Source organism: Vulpes lagopus, chromosome 2, assembly GCF_018345385.1.
Source record: "Vulpes lagopus strain Blue_001 chromosome 2, ASM1834538v1, whole genome shotgun sequence".
Lineage (NCBI taxonomy): Eukaryota > Metazoa > Chordata > Mammalia > Carnivora > Canidae > Vulpes > Vulpes lagopus.
Window position 1 is genome coordinate 74490371 of NC_054825.1, and position 26737 is coordinate 74517107.

The 26737-nt window shown below is 41.8% G+C and overlaps 1 protein-coding gene across 3 annotated transcripts in view; it reads right to left on the reverse strand.

Annotated features, from left to right (window-relative positions):
* Window positions 1-14154: 14154 nt before the first annotated feature.
* Window positions 14155-26737, reverse strand: part of BUB1B (BUB1 mitotic checkpoint serine/threonine kinase B) — a 48484-nt gene continuing 35901 nt past the window's right edge. For 2 of the 3 annotated variants that reach the window (XM_041744463.1, XM_041744464.1), the window contains 9 exons: window positions 26370-26644; window positions 24438-24571; window positions 24005-24148; window positions 23319-23416; window positions 21287-21436; window positions 19957-20099; window positions 17555-17726; window positions 16557-16663; window positions 14155-14715 (listed from right to left, as the gene is read on the reverse strand). In XM_041744463.1, the coding sequence (XP_041600397.1) occupies window positions 14484-14715; window positions 16557-16663; window positions 17555-17726; window positions 19957-20099; window positions 21287-21436; window positions 23319-23416; window positions 24005-24148; window positions 24438-24571; window positions 26370-26644 (1455 nt within the window). In that variant the 3' untranslated portion in view covers window positions 14155-14483. The remainder of the gene's footprint in view (window positions 14716-16556; window positions 16664-17554; window positions 17727-19956; window positions 20100-21286; window positions 21437-23318; window positions 23417-24004; window positions 24149-24437; window positions 24572-26369; window positions 26645-26737) is intronic. The other variant, XM_041744465.1, reaches the window with a different exon arrangement.

Genomic DNA, 26737 nt, shown 5'->3' on the forward strand with positions numbered 1-26737 from the left:
CAGCAGCGCTGTCAAAGGGAGCGTGGCCTTGGCCGAGGAGCGCCAGCAGGCCCAGGGCTGCCTGGCAGGCTGCACACAGGCGCAAGCGAGCTCCCACTGCCTTCCCAGCCGCAGCGCGCCCCTCCTCCACCATGCACCCAGGCTCACTTTGGGATTTCTCCATTAAATCCTCAGGCAACGACCTGCTCGTTTGGGGCACGGAGCTGCTCCAACGTTGCTTGGCAATTTTGATATCGTCGGGGGTTGCTATGGGGAGGAGGGTGATGTCATTGACACAAAAAAACCCACTGAATTTACAAATCAGCTGGGGCTGGAGCTATTTATAAAAACACATTTTTCCCTGCCTTCCTTGACTGAGGGGGAGGGAAGGGAAGGGCTGCCTGCCAGGCTCCGTGGAAGCCTCCCCCAGCCCGCAGAACCCAGGCCACCCCCACCCCTACCCTGGCTCCCTGTACCACAGGACAGGACCGGTAGGCCCTGGCTGCAGCTGGGCCCAACTCCCCTTTTGGGGTCTCAGCTGGTGCTGTGGAGCATGGGCACCAGCTCCCTGGGTTGGCAGGGGCCAGAAGCCAGCCACTCAGCCAGACCCTTTAGAAACAGGAGGGGGTGCTCCCCCGGGCACCCATGGGCCAGCTTCCCTGAGTGCACCAGGTGAAGCCTGGCCTTCCAAAATGCCCTCCTGGCTTCTGAGGCTGTCTGTCTCCTCCTCTAGCTCCTCTTCTCCTCCCAGTGTCCAACTATGGAATCCCCAAGCTCCCCAGTCTTGGCCCCCTGCTCCTCTCTTGCCATGCTCTCTGAAACACCACCTTCTCCGTGGCTTTGGCTGTCAACCTGGACGTGCTCACCCAGAGCCCTCGTCTGGCTGTCCTGCTGCAGGTAGTGTCCCCAATGAGTGGCCCCACTGTTGCTGGCAACCAGATGGAGACTGCTGCACTCCTTGGCTCTTCCCACCCCCCTCGACCCTTATATCCAAGGTGGCACTGGGCTGGTCGGATTCTTTGTGAGAACTCTTCCATAAATCCTCAGTGCTCACAGTGTAGCAGTGTGGTGTCTGGTTAAAAGCCCAAGTTCTGAGTTTTCACCGTCCTGAGTTCACATCCCCGCTCTGTTGGTCATCAACCAAGTGACCTCTGGCATGTGATTTAACCAGCTGAGTTCCATTGTCCACAAAATCGGGATGATTTCACCTGCCTCATAGGGTTGCGGGAATTAAACAAAGCTCCTGGCACAGGGACGGCTCGTCCTGAGAGCTCAGTAAACAATCTTTTTCTCTACTTTCATCACTATTATCTACCCACCACATGAGGGCAGGTATATCTTCCAAAACCATGACCCCCAGTCACCTCTGGAGCTAAGGTCTCAAGCTGCACACAGACATTTTGGTTGAAGTGCACATTGGACCTCATGTCATTGAGCATGAAGATTTCCATTAGGTCCTCCAACTACCAGCCATGGGACCCACTCCAGCTCCATCCTGAGGAGGAAAGGAATTTTTTGATGGCTGTCAGGTAACTAAGTCCTAGCACTGATGAGAAGCCTGAAGAATCAAGTCCAGGGCAGAAGCCAGCGCTCTAGGCAACAGGATACTGTAGCCACCCCTGGTGGGAAGGTGCCCCTACCACGTGCCCCACTGAGCACACCTCTGCCATCTGCTGCAAGAACAAGGAAAGTGGCTGGCAGGCTCAGGTCACATGCGGAGGGGAGGGTACGCTGGGCACAGCCCTTCTGTTGCCACACATGATGTGGGGAACAAAAGTAGGGTGCTGTTATTGAGGGGGAACGGGTCCTGGGGGATCAAAATCCAGCTGATGCTCAAAACAAGCACCTTTGCTATTTTTTTCTATTCAATTCCTGAGCATGATAAATCAGTAGTTCTCAACTCTTTTTTGTCTTTATAGGCTTCTGAAAATGGGGGGCCTGCACAAACGGAGACCTATGCCTCTACTCCATCATGTTGCGTGACTTCTTGATTTGGTGAGGATGCCTGCCAACTCAGATCCATCTCTCGCATAGGTTGTACAAGGGCAAGTGGGACCTGTGGACCATTGAAAGAAACCCTCCCAAGTGTGGCTGCCCATTGCAGGGATAGGTGGGCAGATGCCCAGACATCCCTGGGCCAGTGGGTGTGCCCTTGGCCCTTCTTTATCCCAGCAGAGTCACGTGTCTGCTGGTTCCAGCGGGCTTCGAGCTCTCCGGGGCAGGAAGCCCAGCCTGGTGCTGAGCACATAGTAAACACTCACGTAATCCGGGTGGAATGAACGCTTGAGGAGTTTCTATGCTCTGGCCATCCTTACTTAGAATACAGTGAATCGTGGAGCTGAGAGGGACTCTAGGACCACCAGCCCTGTGCCCCCTTCGACAGGTATGAAAGCTGCAGCCCCGAGAGATGAAGTGACTCAGCAGAGCCGCAGAGGAAACAGAGGCAGTCATGACTGGAACTCAGCTTTCCCTGCTCATAGGCTCGGATTGTTCCCTTTGCTGCCCACACAGGCCCGTCCTGGCTCCGGCTCTGAGTGTGTGACGTCTCTGTAATTCAGTCAAAGGCAGTGGCGGCGGCGGGTGCTGTCACCAGGGGACTCTCTGCCTTTGAATCTCGGCTCCCTGGGAATTGCAGCATCGGCAAATCTGCCAAGAGGGTGTCCTTACAATTTCTTAGTAGCAGTTTTTCACTCTATTCTTTCGTTCTTGCAAATGGAGATACTGCCTCAAAGGTGACTTGCCTCCTGTGGGTTCAGTCAGGTTCCGCTGGAGCGCTGGCTTACATCAGCAACGTCCCACTGCACGGTTTGAAGAAACCAGTGGCGGTGTACTCAGGCCATGTAACAGCAGAGTCCTAAAATTTTTATAAACTAAGGCTTCCCAGGTTTTCCCAAAGAATGAAAAGTTTCAGAAACAAAATTGAGGGTTCTAGGGTGTGGTAAAAATTCCTTTTTACAGACAACTTTTTCTAGATATTTAGGATCTTCCTCACACTTCCCGTCATGCTGAGTGGTATGCAGGGAGCTTTACGAAGACTTTCCTAATGGCTGTGTGGGCCTGTCTCTACCTGCCTACACTTGTCAACACCTCTGCTGCAGGGCCAGGAAGGGAGGGACAAATTCTTCCCACCTTCAACCCCTACGGGGAAGCGCTTGGATTAATGAGCAAGTGTTGCCACTGGGGGCCTGTGTGTCCTGCACTCTGGGGAGGCCTCTCTTTAGAGGTGCTCCTAAGCCTTTGAGCCTCGAGGAGAACCAGACCAGAGGCAGAGACCCACTCTCAAGAGATTTTTCCCAAAGGGCTTCCTACATGGCAGATGGGGTGCCCGGGAAGCAGAGGTTTCCAGGATATCTGCCTGCCTTCATGGTATTGGTTAGGTTAAGCAAAGGGGAGGATAGTCAAGTAAAGAAGGATCAAGTCCTAGAGATCCTTAGTGGGAAGGAAGTTTGAGGGCCTGGTCAGATAGGGACGCTCTGGGTCCCTTTGGTGCCCTCTCCCTGGCCCCACTTCTCCATCCATCCTGTGAGGGTGGGTGGGGCAGGGAGCCCAGGGTGATGAGGAACCCTGGGGGCTGGGCAAGGTGTGTGGAAGACAGCTGGCAGGGGGATTTTCTCCACCATGTTCCATGGAGTAGGAATGCCTGCTGGGTTGCAGATTAGGGAATTTCTCAGGAGCTCTTTTCCTCAACAAAAGCAAATTGGAAAGGCCTGGAGGTGGGGGAGGGAGACTGGGTAGTTAATATTGCTGTTGGCTAACAGCCTTGCTGCCTGGCCACTGACCCTCTGGCCTTGATCAATGCTGCCTAAAAGTGAAGAGGGAATGGCGAGGCCTTCCAATATTCCAGTCTGGGCTGCAGAACCTACCTGGATACCAATGGGCATGGGAAGCTGGGAGGAGGCCAAGGGACCATAGTGAAGTCTGAGGGAAGACAGGGATTATTCCTGAGAAACTGGTTTAGCATCCTCCAGGCCTCCAGCCCCACAGTGCCCCTGCCTCTGGTTCAAGCAGGGGGAGCAAGAAGAGAGGGTGATGGGGCATGATCAGGGGGGAGATAGACCAGAGACAAGGCCAGGGTCAGCAGGGTCAGAGAGGCCCTAAGGTAGGCATTTTTGTCTTCCCTTCTTGCCATTATGCCCTTAAAATGCTACCGGGGACAGGAGGGAGGGGACGACAGATCAGAATCTCAAAAACTTTAGGAGTGATCCAAGTGGCTAGGGGCTCTGTTGTTTCCCTGCAGGAGCTTCCCCCCTACTCTGGGAGAAACAGGGTGAGCATTTACTGCGGCAGCCTCTATGGGCGGGGCTGGCCCACCTGTCAGACGCTGGCTGGGACTGGACTTGAGATGGAGTGGAAACAAACCTTTCTGTCAGTGAAACAGGCATTCCTCCACTCAGAATGAGTTGAGCTGGTCCCAGCGGGGTGGGGTTCAGGGGGTTGACCCCAAGGAGTTAACAATGTGAGGAGTTAACAATGTGAAGGTCGGCTCAGAAACCGGTCAGAGCTGCAGCCTGCAGAGTCCCAAGTATTGGACTCACAAGTGTTTTCCTCTTTCTGGCAGAGGATGTGACGGGCCTTTGTTGTCCTAGCCCCAGTTCACCAGGAGCAGAGCCTTCTTGACACATGTCAACTTCTGCGTGAGCAAGGGTTCAGTGATAAATCTGGCAGCCCATGTGAAACAAAGCAGCAAAAAGACACGTGTGGAGAAGGGTTCCCAGTGTCTCTAAAATGTAGCTCAAAGTATAATTTTCTTGGGCACAATTTATAGGCTATGCACTGTACTCATTTAATCCTCACAACAATCTAATTTATGAATCCATTCAACAAATACCTATTGAGTACCTGCTAGGTGCAAAGCTCTGTGCTAAGTGCTGAGGGTAGCTCAGTGAACAAGACAAGTCGCTGTCCTCATGAAGTTTACACTCTAGGTAGGACCTATTATCTCATCTCAGAGATGAGAAAACTAAGGCCTCCTGAATTTAACCTACTTGCTCAGGTTACTAAGTGACAGGACAGGGCTTGGAACCCTGGCAATCTGTTTCAGAGTCCAGGATGCTATTTGCTACCAAATGCTTCCTTTTGGACCAAGGAACCACCACCACCCACGTGGCACACACCATTGGTTGCCTCTCTGAGTCCATCTCTCTCTTTAATTGGTGGAAGAAACCCAATTTATTTGGATGTACACTTTCATACATGTGTGCTGGAGGAAGGGGCCCTGCCCAGCCCCAGCCCCAGGAGCGAATCTTGATTAGTTTGAACCAATCTTCTTAATTCTCTTCCTTTTGCCAGGGGCTGGTGTAGGCCCTAGGTATCCTCTATGTGGACAAGACTAAGTTTGCTGAGAGGGTTTCTGGGCAAAGTTTTCTTGTGCTGTTCTAAGTTGTTGATCTGGGAACTGTGGTCACCAACTGGGTTTCATAAGGTGACAGGCCTGAGGACAAAAGCCAACATGCTGAAGATGGTGGAATAGAAATTTGGGCCCTCCACATGTTCTGAGCTCCAGGCTTATTATATGTGAGATAACAGATATTCTTACCCGTTATGAAATTTTGGGTTGTTTTGACTTTTATAGCTGAAAACTACCTAATACAAACCAGCTCCAATCCCTGCCATGCCATGCCATGCCATTCCAGCCTGGTCTGGCCCTCACTTCCTCCAAGTGTTTTATTTATTTATTTATTTTTAAAGATTTATTTATTTATTCATGAGAGACACACGGAGAGGGACAGAAAGAGAGAGAGAGAGAGAGAGAGGCAGAGACACAGGCAGAGGGAGAAGCAGGCTCCACGCAGGGAGCCCGATGTGGGACTCGATCCCGGGTCTCCAGGATCCCGCCCTGGACCGAAGGCTGCGCTAAACCGCTGAGCCACCGGGGCTGCCCTCTCCAAGTGTTTTAAAACACATCTGCTCCACTCCTTTGACCTGTGGTCACTTACCTTGAAATGTCCTTTGACTTATTTCTCTCTACATCTGTTGGTTTTAACCTGTAATATCCTGTTCCTCTAACTAAATTATAAACTCCCTGAAGGGAGTGAGCATCCTTACATTTCTTTATGCCCTCTGTGGCGCCTGTCATTAATATGGAACCCCAGCACAGCTTAATAAATACTTCTTGGCTAATCTTCTTTGACACATTCCGAGAGATTATTTGTTGCCCTAGCGGGGTAAATGAACACATTTCAACAAAGAATAAAATGGGCATCAACAGGTTGCAGTTGGAGGCCTAAGTGAATAATGTCAGACGTCTCCATCTTGGCTTAGACTCCACAGTGGATTATGAGAGCTCCAACTGCCTCCTATGCATCCAGCTCTGGGGTCTGCTGGGGAGACAGAGGAATCTGTGGCTTGCTATGAGCCAAAGAACTTTCATGCTAAGCAGCCACATCTAGTTTTTAACTCTCACAACGGCCGCTGGGGGTAGGAGCCATTGGCAATAGTTTCTAGATGGCAGACTGACCTGCCCGGCTCTAACAGCCAGTAAGGAGAAGACCTAGGGCTTGAGCCCAAGCTTTCTAGTTCTGGAATTGAGTTTATAGGGCTCCCTATGTTCCCCTTTTTCTTTTTCCTATTAAGCAAGTGGTCATCTTTTACGTATTGGCTCAGGAGAGGGAGACAGCGGAGCATAAAACATAAATCGTTCCAAAAGCCTAATAGGCTCTAGCAAGAAGTGTCAGAGAGAGACTAAATGTCTTAGCTTTAAGTGGGGTGAATAGGCCCTGCTCCCTAAGCTGGACAGTCTTTCTCCTGGTGGAGGAGAGGGGGAGGGGAGTGAGCCACATCTGTCAGTGGCTAGAGGTGAAGGAAATCTGCATCCTGTTGCTCACAACTGAGAGCAGCACAATCCTGTCTGATGCATCAGAACAAACGGACCAGAGGTAGCCTTTTAAGGGTTCCTGTACTTTGAACACGGCACAGAAGCAGCAGAATCCATAAGCCAGAGAAGACCCTTCAGGCTGAAATGCCCTTGTGGACTAAGACTGGGGACCAGACGGACCTTCCTGACAGCTTGGTGCGTGGCCAATCCTGAGACTGTCTTAAGGACAAAGATTTGCTTTCCTGAAGGTCACCTCCAACAGAAACAACTCCTTCCTCCTTATCTTTAGATTATAGAACACCATGCTTCTTTCACTTACCTTTATCATATTACAGATTTGGCTACATGTTATATTATAAATTAACTCAAAAGATAGTACAGGTAGTGATCAACTAGCTAGGATCCCAAAGTACTTGAGAGGATTCCAGAGAATTTTAAACTGTTCAAGTAACATTAGAACTAAATCAACATAGGTATCTGCAAATTATCTGTACTGAAAACCTTAGTTCACAATATTCTGTAAGATAGGCACTCAAGCACGCTATCCTCATTTTATAGAGGACACTATTTCAGAAAGGGTAAGTAACTTGTTCCGTGCCACAGAGCCAAGATTCAAGCCCAGGGGTTCTAGCTCTAGAGGCAGCATTTCTAACCACCATACTAGTATTGAGTTGGCACCACAGGCAGGGAGCCACCTCAATATTGAGAAGGTTCTAGCAGGCCCTGGGCCTGTGCAATTGACCCCCTATAATATCAGTTATATTATACGTGCAAGTTATAACTAAGGTATAAACCACCCCCCCCACACAGATCTTGTCCCAAAATGCTCATCTGAGTGAGAGAGGTAAGGCTTGTACACGTGCCTGTCCAAGGCAGCTAATAGTACTGCAGCAGGGAAATGGTACAAGTAGGAGCTATGGGGCGGCCTCTAGTGGCTATACCATGGAACCTCAACCACGGGTCTACATGCTAGGATCCTGGAGGTGCCTGTCTGGGGGGGTCCTCAGCAAGTGGGAGTGGCTTCCCTCTGTTCAGTGATGGAGTCCAGTAGACATGGAAGGTATCTCCCAGCAACCCTAGCTGACTTTCATCTACTCTGCCTCGCTCTTATTTCTGCTTGTCTAACCCCCTCGATTTGCTGGTATTCCTTGACTCACTGTACCACACACACGTTTATCCTTAGCGATCTCATTTCCTTGAATGAGCCAATCTAACTGAAGCTTCATGTGTCCCCTTTTCAATGTTTTTATCACTTTATTCTAATATTACCAGATATTTAGATTTTGTTTGAAAAAATGCATAAGCAAACAAATGAATGTATATATTCATCTTTTTGTTTGCAGATTTGAATGGGTATTTGTTTTTATGAAATGCCATTCTTTTTTGCTAATTGCAGGACTGAAGCAATTAAATAAAAATACATCACATGACCAGGCCAGTAAGATTAATCAGCATATGCTGATTTACATAGCTTGCAAATGGATGTGAAGCACACATTCCAATGGAACAACTGCACTTGTGGAAATAATATTTAATTTTGAAAGGAGTAAAGAGGACAATGAAGTGTTTCACAATGTAAGGTCAGCAGTCAATTACAATAGAAGGTTACAGAAACATACATAAAGTGACACACTAGAAAGTGAGGTTATGATTCCATGCACATCTAGAGCCTAGGATAGATTTTATCTCCCCTCACCAAGGATCCAGTGTAACTAGTTCTCGAACTTGTAGCTGCTATTTTCCAATATTTTAAATCATGATTTATTTTTGACAACTATGTGTTAATCTCTGGAAGTATATAAAAGTAATAGACACATAATCCTTTGTTCACAAGGGATTTGAAAACCAGCAGTTTGAGCAACCACTCCTTTCCCATGGAGAGGCCATTTGAACTTATGGGACAATACTGTTCGGCAGCTGGAAATCTGCCAAAGGAGCCTCTAAGAAGCAGGATTATCAGTAGCGGTAGGCTTTGATAGAAAAAATGGTATAGATTTGTAGAAGTTTAGCCTAAGTTCATCATGGTCTGTCTGTTCCTTTCTTAATCATACAATGTCAGTTTGTAAAAACTCAAGTTTGTTTTTTTTTTTTTAACTCAAGTTTTTATATAAAAGCCATAAAATGCTTATTTTGTTTTGGAAAAAATCAAGTTTTATGTAATTCAATCTGTTGTTCACAGACATAGGAAATTATAAGGAAGATGGTAATTTTGGAATGCATATTTCAAATAGAAAATTACAAAAACATTTGAATATATAAGATATTTCAGCATACTAAAGATAGTTTAGATATATTATCTTCAATGATTTAAAATTATTTTTATTTATTTATTTATTTATTTATTTATTTATTTATTTATTTATGAGAGAGAGAGAGAGAGAGAGAGAGAGAGAGAAGCAGGCTCCACGCAGGGAGCCCGATGTGGGACTAGATCCCGGGTCTCCAGGATCAGGCCCTGGGCTGAAGCCGGCACTAAACCGCTGAGCCACCCAGTCTTGCCCTCTCTCATATTTTTAAAAGATTTATGAGAAAGACAGGGAGGGAGGGAGGGAGGGAGGGAGGGAGAGAGAGATAGAGAGAGCGAGCAAGCCTGAGCAGGGGGGAGGTACAGAGAGGGAAAGGGAGAAGCAGGCTCCACACTGAGCAGGGAGCCCAATTCGGAGGTTGATCCCAGGACCCTGGGATCATGACTTGAGCTGAAGACCGCCACTCACCCAACTGATCCACCCAGGTGCCCTTCAGTCTCTCATTTTAATTCCAAATTAATATTGCTTTGATCATTTGGATGATAAAGCTTCCCAAATTTTCCATTTGGGAAAAAATAAAACAAGTTTTATTGTTTTAAAACTAAAACTAAGTTATTAGGCTTTTTATTTTTTAATATAAAGGAAAGATCATAAAACCATGGCCCATCATTTCTTAGACAAGAGACAAAAAAGAGAAAAAAGTAACCCATGGACATGGTCAGGAAATTCAAAAGGTCCAGAAATGCACAAATTGAAAAGTAAACGCCTTCATTGTTGTCTCTCCCCACTCCTATTGCTGTCCCCAAAGGTTTTCTCTTCAGCTTTTTTGTTTTTAACCTAAACTAAAAACTTCTGGAGTTTAAGCCTAATGTACATTCTGCTATCTCTATGGGCTTTCTCAGCACCAGTGTCACAGCACCCTTGTAGTCTACACAAATGGTCCGATGGCACCTCTGCACTGATTCCAGGACTCTCGTTTTCCTGGGGTCTGTCATACTGATCTTTCCTTTGGGACTAAAGAGCCTTGGAAGCAGGGAAGACGACAATACAAATGGTGCTTTTGAGTACCTGTGCCAATGTTTCTTTAAGATAAATTCTTAGAAAAATTTCTCAGCTGGAGAGAATATTTAAGTTTAATAAATACTGCCAAATCACCTTCTAATAATGTATAATTTGCACTCTAGCTAATAAGTAATATATGAGTACCTGCTTCCCCTCACTGTTACACAATTTTCAACTATTTCCTATGTGAATGATAAAAATTTCAGGTTTATTTTACATTTTATTTAATTAGGAATGAAGGGTGAACATCTCAGGTAAATTGGCCATTAAAATGTTTTTAGTGGATTATTCACGTCCTTTGTCTATTTCTATTGTTTTCAAAAATTTTTAAAGAGTTTGTACTTTAGGGTTAAATAGTTCTTTGTCATATTTTACTCATGGGGTTAAAACAGGAAACAAAGTAAATTCCTGTCCTTAAGGAAGCTAAATTCTAGTAGTGGGATACAGGAAAAAAAAAAAAAAAATTACACACACACAAAGGTTGTGACAGGTGCTTTGGAAAAAACAAAGCAGGGTAAAGAGTGACAGCAGTGTGTGTGGCGGGGGATGCTGTTGTGTACAGAATGGCCAGGGAAGAAGACCTCTCTCTCTGGTAAGGTGGAGATTTAGGAGAATACCTGAAGGAAAGTAAGGGAGTAATCTATATGAAGATACAGGCAGAAGAAATGGCAAGCGAAAAAGCCATGAAGAGAGAAACCAGTTGGTGTGGTTAGGGAGCAGCAAGGAAGTAGACCGGCTAGGGAAGAGTGAGTGAGGAAAAGGAGAGTCCGAGAAGAGGTCAGGGAGTGGTGGGGCAGACCAGTAATATCTTACAGGCTGTAGTAAGGGTTCTGTTACGACTGGAAGTGGATGGGGAAGCAGAGAGATCAGTTATGAGACTCTGAGGTGACACAAATGAAAGATGATGCAAATATATGTTGCAAGTAATTTTCCCTAGTTTCAGTTTTTCTTTTGGAGGGAGGGATAGGTAGCCATAATAGATTTTGGGTTTTATCTACCATAGTAATAAATTATAATCTTCTTGCCTCTATCTTGGTTTCTTACATCACAACAGAAGATTACAAAGTCATCTAGTATTTTATATATGTATATTAAAGACGTATTTATTTTAGAGAGAGAGAGAACGAACAGGAGGGGCAGGGGAGAGGGAGACACGATCTCAAGCAGACTCTGTGCTGACTGCATGTGTCTGATATTCAATGGAGGCTCTATCTCACGACCCTGAGATCATGACCTGAGCCAAAACCAAGAGTCGGGTGCTTAACTGACTGTGTTCCCCAGGTGTTCCTACTATTTTACATTTTCATTTTCTTACATTAATATTTTTGATCTATCTAAAGTGGTTTTGCAGATAAGCAGCGAAACAGGCAAGACTACTGCATATGGCTGTGCAACGGATCCACTGCACAAGGGAACCAGGCTGACAGGCTAAGTGGGGGCTGAAATCCAGCAAGGCTACAGTGCACAGGAAAGTACAGAATCCACTGGAGGAATTTTTCTAATTTGCACAAAGGTATGCACTAGTGGTGGCATTGAAGACTGAGTTCAAACTCCAACCCATTGTTTCAACATCAGTTTTTCCCAAACTGATTTGAAATGCCACCTTTATAGCTTCTTCTGTCTTTGGTGGAAGCAAGGACCTCATTAAAGTTGAAGTTTGCTATATTAAAAAATTTTTTTAAAATACATCTTCCTGGGGCAACTGGCTGGCTCAGTTGGTTGAGCATCTGCCTTCAGCTCAGGTCATGGTCTCAGGGTCCTGGGATCAAGCTCTGCATTGGGCTCCTTGCTCAGTGGGGAGCCTGCTTCTCCTTCTCCTTCTGCCATTCCCCGCTGCTTGTGCTTTCTCTCTCTCTTAAATACAAATCTAAAAACAAGACAAAACAAAAAAAAACCTCAACAAACATCTTCCTCACTAGGGAAGTCTTAATTTTAGGAGCCAGACGGAGCAAATTTTGGCATGTTAGAAAAAGTGCAGTTGGAGGAAGAATTCCCTATTTTCCAATGCAACAGAAAAGAAGCATTTCTTTGGTATCCTTGCTTAAAGGCTTTAGCTTAAACTACCTCAAGAGTCATTGCAAAGAGCCCTGTGCTAACAATTTGTAAGGTTTTCTTATCTATCTTGTGATAATGGCTCAACTAACAGTCTAAAGTCCTACTGCTATAGGAAAACCTTTTTTTTTTTTTTTTAAAGATTTTATTTATTTATTCATGAGAGACACAGAGAGAGAGAGAGGCAGAGACACAGGCAGAGCGAGAGAAGCAGGCTTCACGAAGGGAGCCTGATGTGGGACTTGATCCCAGGTCTCCAGGATCATGCCCTGGGCTGAAGGCAGGCGCTCAACCGCTGAGCCACCCACGGATCCCAGGAAAACCTTTTTATTTCCAGATTCAGGTTTGGCATCAGTTAGAGCACTTTGCATTGGGTGGAAGGTTTCTTGTTAACCAGCACAGGAAGATGAGGGCTCTAACAGTGGTAGAAGCTTAGTGGATGCATACTGTGTGAATGGTAAGGCATTATATATTCTATGGTGTCTTTTCAAACAAAAAATAGAAATCCTGTCTTTTCAGCTGTTTCCCCCACTAGATCCATTGTTATGCTACTTTTGTCTGAGTGAAACAAGAAATAAGAACCATGTGAAGCTTCTGCCAAAAAACAGAGGCTTCCTTCTTCCAAGACAAACGAGTATAAAATACAAGGGAAATGGGAACGTGCCCACTTTATGGTTTTATGCCCAGGCAAAGAGAGAACGAAGACATCAGAGGTCCTAACTGTTCTCTTCCCTCTACAAAGAGGAGCCAGGGTTGGAGGGGATAGGGAAACGGAGGGAGAGGTGGCAAAACAGTTGCAAGTTCTCTAATAAAGGAACTTCCTCAGATACTTTTCCCTTCCCTCAGAGAGGACTTTCGGAGACAAAGCTTTGGTTTTTCAGCTTTGCTGCCAAGGTTCTTGAAGAAGTCACTAAATGGTAGTTAAGCCTATGTTAAGAAAGAATCTAAATTTACTGTCCATCCTAAGACTAATGATTTTATGTGTTGAAACAGAGGAAGGATTGAGAAATGAGGAGAGCAGAGAGGAAGAAGGGCTCAGTTACATAGAAGATACAGATATATAATTTCACATCATCAGTTCTATGAGAAGCAAACATGAAAATGTTTGAAAAGTTTTATTTTGGTTAAGAACAAAAATTCCTAAGTTGATTATCTTTCAGATTCAAGTTATGTTTCAGTGCTTCAACTAACTATATATGCTTAAATATTTTTAGTTGAGGTATACTTAGAACTTTCTGCTTTCCAGCAATCTTAGAGCAGTAACAGTGACAACTAGAGTAAAGAAAAAAAAAAATTAGGCACCAGCAAGGAGACAGGCACAGTTGAGAATTCTGATATTTAGATATGAAATAGATCATCATAGCCTCCATCTTCCAGTTTTCTTCCCTATGCCCAAAGCCAGGTATAATTCATGCTTCTGTTTGGGGGTCCAATACTTCATCTAGATCTAGCCTCTCCCCAATTATTACATGCTTCCAAGTTATCTTTTTATTCTGGTCTCTAGCTCTTCAAATCTTCCAATCAACAAAATTTCCTTCCATTCCTTCATTAATGCTCACCTCACCAAGTCATTCTGCAGGTAACAGAATGGTGATTGTTCCATTTCTGAAAGGTTGCTAGACTCCATTCAAAACCTTTTTCTTCCTAACAGCCATGGTCCTAATCAAGAGACCTAGTAGCCACAGCACCACGAGATTATATAAATAGACCAAAAGGTTTGGTGGATAAAAAGACGAAAACATTAAAATAGAATCAAAACAATGTTGCCACTTGAAATTTAAGAAAATTTGGCCTTGTAAAAATCATTTTATCTACTTTTAAATCCAGGCCACTTAAGTGGAAGGTGAGGAATGGTTGGCTATTTTGACTTGTTATGATTCTATCATGGCAGTTCGATGCCTAGTAAATATATAATTCCACGGTAAAACAGCTCCTGTCTGTGAAATCAGGCCGTTTATTATCTTAGTTGACAAAAAGTAGATGAGATGTTAGAAGCACAAATTTAACAAATACTATTTTATTACTTAAAAATACATAATGATCATAAGGGTACATGTCAAAAATTACAAAAGAAAAATGTACAGGAAAAAGTGGAGATAAATGTATTAAAAGACAACAAGGTACCCATTCATATAGAGTCCACTGAGAATAAAACAGTTCTTGTTAGTTAGATAAGGCCAAGAAAAGACACAGTGCTATGTAGAAAATGCCAGTTACCTAGAAATATTCCTTTAGTAAAAAGTAGAAATGTATTGGTACTGTATCTAAACATGTCCTGAATTAAATTATAGCACACAGAGGTCCAGTGCTCCACAATACAACCATCAGTTTTAGGTAGGAATCTGTGAGAGATCTGTTTGCCCTTCCTGCTGGAAGAGCAAAGCCCCAGGACTGATTAACTTCCCTACCTTCCATAAAGCTTTGTTCAGGTGATTTTGGAATGTGGTGTCAAACACCCCACTCATTGCTGTTCCAAGTTCCCTCAGAACAGACACTGTGGACTCATCACTGGCATTCAGAATCCGCACAAAGAGTTTATTCCACAATTCACCATCTTTTAGCCTAAAAATATATAAAACCATTTCCATCAAAATTAAACATAAAAAAGAATTCTGTATTTAAATTGGGGATACATTTATGCACTAAATGATTTAAAGTAATACCTAGAACTCTAAGGTTAAAGTTCATTCAAGTAGTGCTTTCAAAGCCAGGGTAGAACAATAACAACAACAACAACAAAAAAAAAAAAAAAAAAAAAAGAGAGAGAGAGAGAGAGAGACAGAGAGAGACCTCTGGAGTGGGAAAAGCCATTAATACAATGCATGGAAAGAGACAATCTCTGATCTGAATCTATAAATTTCCGCTGTGTGCTAAGATGCAGCACTGCTCTACAAAAAGAAGAAAAGTGAATTTTCTTCCCCTCCTCTAACTTTCCTAATGTCTAGGTCATTAGAGTGCAGTTATTTTCCTCCTGTCCAGAATTTTATCATCTTCACAATACTCCAAGGATCCTAAGCTTGACTGAAGTAACTACTGCTTAAGTCTACAATGTTTAACTTAAAATTTTTTTTTTTTAACCAGAGAAGCTTCTATTATTGTTTAAGGCAGGGTTGTTAGGGAACCCCAGTGACCTTACCTGTTTCTGTTTGTGTTAGACCCACCTAGGACCATAACCACCTGGAGATACCTGAATTTATCCTATAGGTCTTACATTATATTTCAAGCGTATTTTTTATTTTTTTAAAAAATTTTATTTATCTATTCATGAGAGATACAGAGAGAGAGAGAGAGGCAGAGACACAGGCAGAGGGAGAAGCAGGTTCCATGCAGGGAGCCCGATGCGAAACTTGATCCCGGGACTCCGGAATCATGACCTGAGCCGAAGGCAGATGCTTGACCACTGAGCCACCCAGGCGTCCCTAAAGCCTATTTTTTTTTTTTTTTTCTAAAGCCTATTTTTAAAGTATGTTTTAGAGAAAAATAAGACTGGCCAAACTCTGAATTAAATAAAGAAAAAATAGAATTCATTTGTTAGAAGTAGGGGGAATAGAGAAAGGGTGTTAAATTCTCAACAGTGTTTTTTTTTCTTCAAGCCAAAGAATATACTGGTAAGTGATAGAGTGGTAAGCTTATTCTAGCTATGATAAGCTAAAGTGGCACATGGGATATTTAATAAGTTTTATGAGTAGGCTTGAGGGAATTCTAAGGTTCTGAGACCAAGCAGCCTTATTAAGACAGCATTTACTTCTCCAAGGAGATTCAGTTCTCTGCTTTGGTTCTATCCATTCATTAAATAAATAGCCTAAAATTAGTATATAATTTTGAAATTTTAATTTTCTTCAAGAGATGCTTATTAACTTTGATAACAATAGCTATTAAAGAGAGGTATAAGACTACTATCAATTAGGATCCCTGAGTGGCTCCGTGGTTTAGCGCCTGCCTTTGGCCCAGGGCATCGAGTCCCAGGATCGAGTCCCACGTCAGGCTCCCTGCATGGAGCCTGCTTCTCCCTCTGCCTGTGTCTCTGCCTCTCTCTCTCTCATGAATAAATAAATAAAATATTAAAAAAAAAAAGACTACTATCAATTGATTATAAAATTATTTGTACAAATGGTCCTATTAACACTTCTAGGATGAGAGGCTTCCATACTATAGTTACAGTCAATATGACACATCTAGGTACAGAATGTTGTCCTGGAGTCTGAGTAGTTTAATTCTTATTTTTAATTAGCAATTCCTTTGTTCTGCACTAGCTGCTCCATTGATGCTCTGATGAAAACCATTGAAATCAATGGAATCATGGCATCTGGACTAAGAAAACTAAGGCTGCCCAAGTAGAGGGCACTCAAGAGAAAAAGAAAATTATTTGGACAGGCAAAGACCCTGGAATCACCAATACTTACTCAGAAAGATTTTGGCTAAGTCTCCAGAGGGACCCATCCCAGAAGACCTGTAGATGTTCCTTGAACAACAGTAAATGTGCTAAATCTGCTATACCAAACAGATCTACCTGAAATCACAAAAAGCACCATCAGCTAAAATAAACCTCTGTTACTATCATGGCAATTTATTTATGTAGAAAGTTGAAAGTTGTTAGATTATCTAAGTTTATTTTAACATACATTTTAATAGACTGTTCCCTACCCTTACATAAAAGGAGAAGCTCCCTAAAGTAGTGATCAATAGAACTAACTCTCAGAAGTATCCTTAAGAACAAAAGAACGTAAAAGGAGAAGCTCCCTAAAGAAGTGATCAATAAAACTAACTCTCGGAAGTACCCTTAAGAACCTAAAAGATTAGGTTCACATCACCTAAAGATGTGAACAAAATTATCCTGAAGAACAAAAATATCTGACCTGTCAAATTCAAATTTGTAGACCTACTGAATGTACATGGACTCTACCTGTGATCTACATGGTCCACATGGCTAGTTCAAGTTCATGCTACATATTCAATCAGCAAATGCCAAATGTCCAGAGATGAGTCAGAAGGGATTTTGTATATAATGCTACCACATAAAGCACTTTACACTTGTAATATTTTTTATATACAGTATTTCATTTAATCCTCACAAGTCTGATATACACAGAGCAGATTGTTATCCTTATTTTGCAAAGATTACAGAAAATTACTTATAAAAGACCACACAGATTAGTGATAGAAATGGCCCTGACACTTAGGTTACTGAGTTAGCCACGTGTCCGCACGTGTATGTGTATAGTCTTCAATGTTGTGACGAAAAATGGTAGTACATTTTGCTTGACTTGGTGATATTTGAAAACTAGGTCATCTATTCCAGGGGAGACAATTATCAGTAAATACCAGCTTTCGAGGCTTATCCATAGAGAGAGAGAGATTAAGAAACCCTCTCCATATTTGCTCATGCTGGTTTTACACTTACCTGGTAGGGAGAAGAACAGTTGGCCAGGATCTTTTGTCCTTCCAGGATTTGTACAGTCCGAAAGCCGCTGAGGATAAAAACATCTAGCTGCGCCCTAAGGTCGACACTGTAGGAAAAGTCCACTATCTTCAAAGCTTGATCGTTCTTATTATAATCATAGAGATCGTAGATTCTAAGCCCAGGTTTAAGAGAAAGAGATAATAAAAATAGGCCATGAAAGAAGCTGCAGAGCCGTTCTTTAAAAAAAAAGAAAGAAAGAAAGAAAGAAAAAACAACAACAAAAAAAGACTGCAGGTGTGTCTTAGCTATGCCAACAGCTCCCTCCAGTGGTCAGCTATGAAAATGCACCTGTAAGAGCAGTGGCAGTGTCCACCTAAGTGGGGAATGTTGAGATTAGTCTAGTGACACAATCGAAACCATTATGTATAGCCACCACAGAACATTTATCATATTATATTTTTTATAGAAAATAAGTACTGGAAGTAGAGTCTAAGCCTAGACACATTAATACAGTAGCAATGATTTACACACTGATGAGAATTATGGAAGAAATTTAAGCTTTTACAGTCATAGCCTTTCCTGTTCACTACTATAGATTAGGCTTTCCAAGTGTCATTCAGATTCCTCTTTCTCAGAGTTTTTTTTTTTTTCTTTCTCAGAGTTTAACTGAAACAACATACGCTTGTTTTTGAGAAAGCTGCCACCTATACTGTACACTATTCTGTTTTTATTAAACTAACACCATATTCTCTCTTACTCTTAGTTATAATTCCAACTGTTATTTACTAACCTCCCCAAAACAAACAAAAGAAAACCTAGTAATACTAATTCACTATTAATTATATTTTCCGGGATCCCTGGGTGGCGCAGCGGTTTGGCGCCTGCCTTTGGCCTAGGGCGCGATCCTGGAGACCCGGGATGGAGTCCCACGTCGGGCTCCCGGTGCATGGAGCCTGCTTCTCACTCTGCCTGTGTCTCTGCCTCTCTCTCTCTCTGTGTGTGTGACTATAATAAATTTTTTAAAAAATTATATTTTCCTTGGGTTTATCTATTCCATATGATAAAGCTACTCTCCAAAGAGACATATAATGGAGGGCAGGTGATGTAATGAGCACTGGGTATTATATAAGATCAGTGAATCACTGACCTCTACCTCTGAAATCAATAATACAATGTTAACTAACTGAATTTAAATTAAAAAACAAAAAACAAAGAACAGCCCAGGTGGCTCAGCAGTTTGGTGCCGACTTCAGCCCAGGGCGTGATCTGGGAGACCCAAGATCGAGTCCCATGTCAGGCTCCCTGCATGAAGCCTGCTTCTCCCTCTGCCTATGTCTGCACCCCCCGCCCCCCCCCCTGTGTCTATCATGAATAAATAAATACATAAATCTTTTAAAAAATTAAAAAAATAATAAAAAAATTTAAAAAACAAACATATAACTTTATGTGAGAGAAAAGAATGAATTATTTTTGTTTTCCTTTTGTCTCTGCTTTCCTCAGTTCCCTCAAATCCTTGATTAGTATCAGTGATAGATGCCATGATTTTATTTTTTTTTATTTTTTTTTTTATTTTTTATTTTTTTTAAATTTTTATTTATTTATGATAGGAACACAGTGAGAGAGAGAGGCAGAGACATAGGCAGAGGGAGAAGCAGGCTCCATGCACCGGGAGCCCGACGTGGGATTCGATCCCGGATCTCCAGGATCGCGCCCTGGGCCAAAGGCAGGCGCCAAACCGCTGTGCCACCCAGGGATCCCGATGCCATGATTTTAAATATAGGTTTTGACTAATCCCATCACATACACACAGCACAGAATGATATATTTTCTTTAAAATTTACAATTGCTCCCATTTTTCCTTAGCACAAAATATAACATTTGTGGCCATCATAAAACTATGCATTTCCTGCTCCTGTGTTCACCCCTTGAATCTGACAGCTAAACTGAGTTTAATTTGAACACTAAGCCACTTTCCTTGGCATAGTGTGCATTTGCTCTCTGGGTTAGCCACTTCTCTCAGCAATTACTTCAATTTGGCCTGACTTCAGTTTTTAAACTGAGGAGTGCCTCCATATTGCTAGCAACCTCACTAAATCTGCACTAGCCCCACTCAAAGAAAGACTACACAATCTACTTCACATTCCTCCAAATATTCATATTTTATATCTCTTCTTGCCAGGAATCATCACAATACTCAGAGTGGTTAGTTTTTTTTCTATTTCCTCAACGTATTTTTTAAAATTCTTTTAAACTATTCCCCTTGATTACTGACTTTTATATAGCAAATACTTTAACATACAGTGTTCCTCAATATGATATTTAACAAGAGGCAAAAGGAAATGGACACTATTCATATTTTAAGAGAAAGTTGACAGAATTATAAGAGAATGAAAAGGACCAACCCGTTTCTAAGAATCAGACTTCTTGGACTCAAGTCACCATGGACTATTTCTGCTCTGTGTAATTTCTCCACTATTGTCAAAAGGTTATAAATAACCAACACTATTATTTCATGGGTAATAAGTTCACCGTGTTGAAGAAGATCCTGGAAACAAAAGGACAGAAAATTCACTATTTCTTAAGTTGGGGTGACTGTACTTACACTCAGTACCTTGCCATCTGCTGCTTTGTACTCCTCGTTGTTCTTTACCAGGATGTGGGCTCTTTCATAGGTTGGGTCTTTGTCCCATTTCTAACAACATTGCTCTCCTATAAGACTATAAGGATTTAATGAAATAATGGATGAAGAACTTCAAGGATTAGCTAGGCCCATAATAGGTGCTCTATAAATGGCAGTTTCAAAATACCCTCATTCCAACCATTTTAGAGATTTTATATTACCATCAAAATATGCAACAAACCTTTTCTAAAAAAAAATATTTAAATTCAATTTGCCAATATATAGTGTAACACCTAGCACTCATCTCATCAAGTGCCCTCCTTAGTGCCTGTCACCCAGTTACCCCATCCCCCCACCCACCTCCCTCAACAAAACTTTCTTAAGAACATTCCAGGGGTTCCTGGGTAGCTCAGTCAGTTGAGCGACCAACTCTTGGCTTTGGCTGGGGTCATGATCTCAGGGTCTTAGGATCAAGCCCTGAGTTGGACTCTGCTCAGCATGGAGTCTGTTCTACTTCCTCCCCCTCTGTTCCTCCCTCTCCTTGGTGTGCTCTCTCTGAAATAGACAAATCTTAAAAAAATAAAAAAGTAAAGAAAAATTATATGACACACTAAAAGGCAAAAAACATAATTTGGAAGACACAGATCAAGTATCAAAACCAAACATAGAAAGAATATTGGAATTATCACACCAGGAATTTAAAATAAGAGTGGCCATGAGCTGATAATGATCATAGTTAAATGAGCAGGTCATTGGATAATTCTGGTTTTTGTCTATGTTTGAAATTGACATAATAGGGATGCCCAGCTGGCTCAGTCAGTAGAGTGTGTGACTCTTGGTCTCAGGGTCATGAGTTTGAGCCCCATATCATGTGTAGAGATTATGTAAATAAATAAATCTTTTAAAAAAAAGATAAAGACAATTGACATAATAAGTTAAAAGTTTTTGATCAAAACAACTTGGGAAAGGAAAATGATCAATGCTTTTAGTTTATAATTTAATTGGTCTATTTCTAGAAGATTAACAGGAATTTTGCACTAACTTCCTTTGCTAAATGGAGCACAAATCTCTACTTAAGGACTTTAAATGATATGCCTTCATATTATTCAAACCTGAAGTGTGAAGCAGTTTATATATTGGTGCCAAACAATACAGCCATCTTGGTATTGGTAACAGCTGCACAAATGATCATATTCCTCCTTTAAACGTTCTTTTAACTTGAAGTTGATATAAAAGTCCCATGGGACAGGTTCAGATGATACCTGTAAGAAATTTTAAAAAATAAGAGCTATTAGAATCTCTGGTTATGGTTGGTAGATTAAAAACATTCCCTCTAGCCTTTGTGATACCGCAACAGAAATAGTAAAGGAATGTTTTAAAAGTCATAATTTTCTAATAAAAAACACAGCAGCAACAAATTCCAGAAGCTGAAAAGAGGACAGTAAGAGTTAACAATCCACTTAGACTCGAGGAAAGCTGATTCTAGCAGTGGAGAAAGCTGAGAGCAACCAAATTTATGCTACAGGATCATCTCCCCACAGTATAAAACTGATGGCACCAAATACCTAGAGAAGTAAGGGTAGAGATGGAGCGAACACAGGTGTGGTTGAACTCTATTAATGAGGAAGTTAAACACACATTCCCCTGCTACTCCTAAAGCCCAGCCTAATAACTGCCTCTCCTGCATTCTAGAAGACCAAAAGTTTACCCCTAGAGAGCGTAACACAGGAGAGCTCTGGGCTAGAGGTCACTAGACACTGTTAAGAGGGCAGGGGGAATTAAATGCTAAGATGTACCTGTCAGCCCATACACTCTCCAGACTAATTTTCCCATTCAGCTTTCAGAAGCTAGTAGCCAGGATTACAAGCTCCAGGCAGGATATTAGAAGTTTTCTCTGAAGGATCTGATTAGGTCAAAGAAAAAGACCTCAAGGATTGAAGCATTTTATTGAATGGCCAAGCAAGATCTTCTTACAGTGAGGCCCAACAGCTGTCAAGGTCCTATATACACAGAGCTTTCAATTAGCTTTCAGAGTCCCACACTTAAATATGAATAGAGTGTCAAAGACTTGAAGAAAACAGTTCAAAACAGACAAAAGGAAACAGATATGCAAGGAGAAAAATATTTAAAACATCATAAATATACTCAGAGAAATAAAGAACATTTCATCTTTGAAATGAAGAGCAGAATGTCATAAAGAAGAAAATTCTGAGGGCAGCCCAGATGGCTCAGCGGTTTAGCACCGCCTTAGGCCCAGGGCGTGATCCTGGAGACCCAGGAGAGTCCCACATTGGGCTCCCTGCATGGAGCCTGCTTCTCCCTCTGCCTCTCTCTCTGTGTGTTTCTTGTGAATAAATAAATAAAATCTTTAAAAAAAAAAATTCTAAGGAAGAAAAGTTTTTGAATCTAGAATTCTAGATTCCAGCCAAACTACCAATCAAGTAAAGATGAGGGATAAAAAATTTTCTGACATGAAAGTTTTCAAATTTATGTTCCATGCGTGCTTTCTCAGGAGGCTTAAACCAAAAAAGAAATAAAAATGGGGCAGCCTGGGTGGCTCAGCTGTTTAGTGCCACCTTCAGCCCAGGGCCTCATCCTGGGCTCGAGTCCCGCGTCGGGCTTTGGGCATGGAGCCTGCTTCTCCCTCTGCCTGTGTCTCTGCCTCTCTTGTCTCTTATGAATAAATAAATAAAATCTTAAAAAAAAAAAAAAAAGAAAAAGAAATAAAAATGGGAGCCAATATTACAGGGCATCCAATATAAAAAAGAGGTAATGTGATTCTCTAGGATAATGGTGAATGTTAATGTCAAAGTCATACTGTGTGTGTGTGTGTCAATGTCAAGCCCAGAATATAATTTGTCCAGATTGGAGTAGGCCAGAAAATTTCAGGATATTTCCTCAAAAAAGACTGAATGGATAGAATATTTAGTTTGGAAAAAAGAGGAGATTTACACAATTGCCTCTCATTTTTGATATCTGATCCTGACACATATGCTGAGTGATTTTTTGAGGTCTTACCGACTTTTCCATCAGGAAACTTATGGACTATTCATAGGATTTGGCGGTACCACAGGCCACAGTTACGGCTTCAACCCACATTATTTTTTTTACAAGGTAATTGAAATGACAAAGAATCAGTCCCACCTTTATTATGGTTAACTCTGCAGAGTTTCTTGGTGTCACCCAGAATAACTTGTAATCTTCACATATTAGGTATTGTTTAATGCAATAATCTTCATTACCTGTTAAGAAGGTTTGATTCCATTTAAAAATCACTGAGTATGAAAAAATAAATAAATAAAAATAAATAAATAAAATAAAAATCACTGAGTATGTATAGCTCCTTAGCTTTTACTTCCTGGTTTAAGGGCTAATAGTACTTTATATTTGCCAATCAGCAGCCAGTTACAATACTTTTCAAAATCATTTGTTAAAAGTTAAAGAGGGGAAGACAGAATCCATATTGTTACTGGGACATGAACTTACTGTGTCAATCTCTATAATGCTGTTTCTTTCTTTTTTTTTTTTTATAATGCTGTTTCTTTCTTCCTTTTCTTATACTGAGAATATACTTTTCTTCCTTTTTTTTATACTGAGTTTGTTTTTTGTTTTAATTAAGTAAACTCTACTCCTAATGTGCGGCTCAAACTTACAACCCTGAGATCAAGAGTCACATGCTCTACTGACTGAGCCAGCCAGGTGACCCTATAATGCTGTTTCTTATAATCTAAAAATATTTACTGTGCTCAAGAATTAAGCTCAAGTACAAATAATCACTTAACTTGTATACTGTCCTATAAAAAAACACCGTGTGTTCAATTGATACTTACTCAATTCAATCTCCTTTTCTATTTCCAAATTAGGCATTGGTTTATCTTCTATAAAAAACTCTGCAGAGGCCCTCAGCTCCAAGAGAGAGTTTAGTAGTTGTCTGCGATACTGTGGACACCAAGGTGACTGAGTAGGGTTGTCTGCTGGTGGGGAAAAGGTCGAAAAACAAAACCCATTACCCACAAACCCTAATATGGGTGTTATAAAAAGGAGAGGAAAAAACACAGTATTTGCACAATCAATAGAGCTAACCTAACACCACTCATCTAACTCAGGTCTTTATGTGTTCGCTTAATACTGATTCATTCTAGAAATTTCACAATTTATGGCAACTTTTCTACAGAGAAAAACATCTAGCTCAGTTTGCTGAGATAAGTAAGTGTTCACTAGACATGGTAGAGGTTTGCTTACAAGTGGTATGCAGGAAGTTACCTGAAGTTTCATTAGTAAGCTCCAGTTTTTCAGGAATTTGAAGACATTTGATGGAGGAGGAACTTGTAACTGAGGCAGAAGACCCAGAGAACCCTGAGGAGTGTGTGGCTTCACGGCTGTCTTCAATAATTGGGCTGAAAGAACCACAAATGAGTCAGTCCTCATAGGGAGAATAGATATGACCTTACCTTTGTTATTTTATTTAATATTTATTAGTCTAATTTTCAAAGTCCATTATTTTCCTGAAATACAGATTCATAATCAGAATTTAGATGACTTTATCTACCCTGGTTGATAAGCAATGCTCAGCATTAGATTTTCTAAATTATGCTTTATTTATCTAATCTACAGCAAATGCCTAATCTACGTCTATTCTAAACTACTGAGAAACACTAAGATACTTGTTTCTTGTTTATCTCTTCTATAGACTTTTTTTTATTAAGAAAAGATTGGGACGCCTGGATGGCTCAGTTGGTTAAGCATCTGCCTTCTGCTCAGGTCATGATCCAGGGGTTCAGGGACCAAACCCTGCATCAGGCTCCCTGCCCAGCGGGAAGTCTGCTTCTCCCTCTCCCTGCCGCTCCCCCTGCTTGTGCTCTCTTGCTCTGTCAAATGGATGAATACAATCTTAAAAACAAATTTTTTTCAAAAAAAAAAAAAAGGGAAACCCAAATCACTCAAGGTGAATACATGCTAGCAAATGTGATAGAAAGTTTGTTGGACAACAATTTGAAAATGTAGTTTTAAAAGCACAAATTGGCAAATTAAAGAATATTACTAAAACCAAAACTGTTTGTTTAAAATAGCTAACTTTTAAATATAGATAGATCAGGGCACCTGGGTAGCTCAGTGGTTAAGCGTCTGCCTTTGGCTCAGGTCATGTTCCCGGGGTCTTGGGATCAAGTTCCACATTGGGCTCCCTGCAGGGAGTCTGCTTCTCCCTCTGCCTGTGTCTCTGCCTCTCTCTCTGTGTCTCTCATGAATAAATAAGTCTTAAATAAATAAATAAATAAATATAGATAGATAGATAGATAGATCATAAGGCTTAGTCTTTGACTCTCTATGCCATTCCTCCATACCATTTTTTTTTCATTTCATTTTTTTTTTTTTTAAATTCATGAGAGACACACAGAGAGACGCAGAGACGCAGGCAGAGGGAGAAGCAGGCTCCCTGTGGGGAGCCCAATGTGGGACTTGATCCCCAGACTAGGATCACAACCTGAGCCAAAGGCAGACGCTCAACCACTGAGCCACCCAGGCACCCCCCCTTCATACCATTCTTTATTCATTTCCACCTCTCCATTAAAAGATACTTTTTTAAAAAAAATTATTTATTTACTTACTTACTTATTTATTTATTTGAGAGAGAGAGACAGCAAGAACAGGGAGAGGGGCAAAGGGAGAGAGAGAATCTCAGGTGGACTCTACACTAAGCACAGAGCCCAACGCAGGGCTTAATCTCACAACCCTGAGATCATGACCTGAGTCGCAATCAAGAGTCCGACGCTTAACCAACTGAGCTACCCAGGTGCCCCTAGAAGATACTTTTTAAAAAGTACATTTCCAGTTGCCTATCTAAAGTTAGTGTCAAGCTATTCTCCCATTATTTAGAACTTAATATTAAAGGAAAAACAAAATGCTTCCTGTCTCTTCATTCGGTAGGTATACTTTGCCAAGTTTTCTCAAAGACATCAGAATCCTCCTGGGGCTTTCAGTCTCAGAACCATCAAAATTTACTTATTCTAACCCTCATATTCAAATCAATTACCAAAGCCCACCACCACTTTATCAGGGGGAGTCCTACTGTCATGTAAAGCACTTAACACAGTATCTGGCAGTTAGTGAGAGCTTGATAAATGATCACTCTAACTGACAAGCACGCACAGAATACGAGATCACTCAATCTGGTTTATGCAACCTACAATCAATCACCTGAGTTTCTTGATGCTGAGAGCTGGATTGTAGATGGTGCCATAAGCAGTCTGCTGGTCCTCAGAGATCTTCACATCTAGATCCTCCCCCTGCAGCAGTCTCTCAGGATCAGAAGGGAGATCCTTCAAGGACATTATCTCATGAAAAGGAGTGGATACAAAACGAGCTGCTCTAGCGAAGTCACAGGTGTCTTCTGGGTTAGGACATATAGTTACATTCCTGAAACCTGTGATAATAGCATCCTCACTCAAGGGCTCAATTCCTGTAAATTCATCCTGAAATAAAAACCCCATAAAGTTTAGCTGAAATATTTCAGTGAGCACATGGAGGGACTATCTTTTTTACTTAGAGAGACAGACATCAGATAA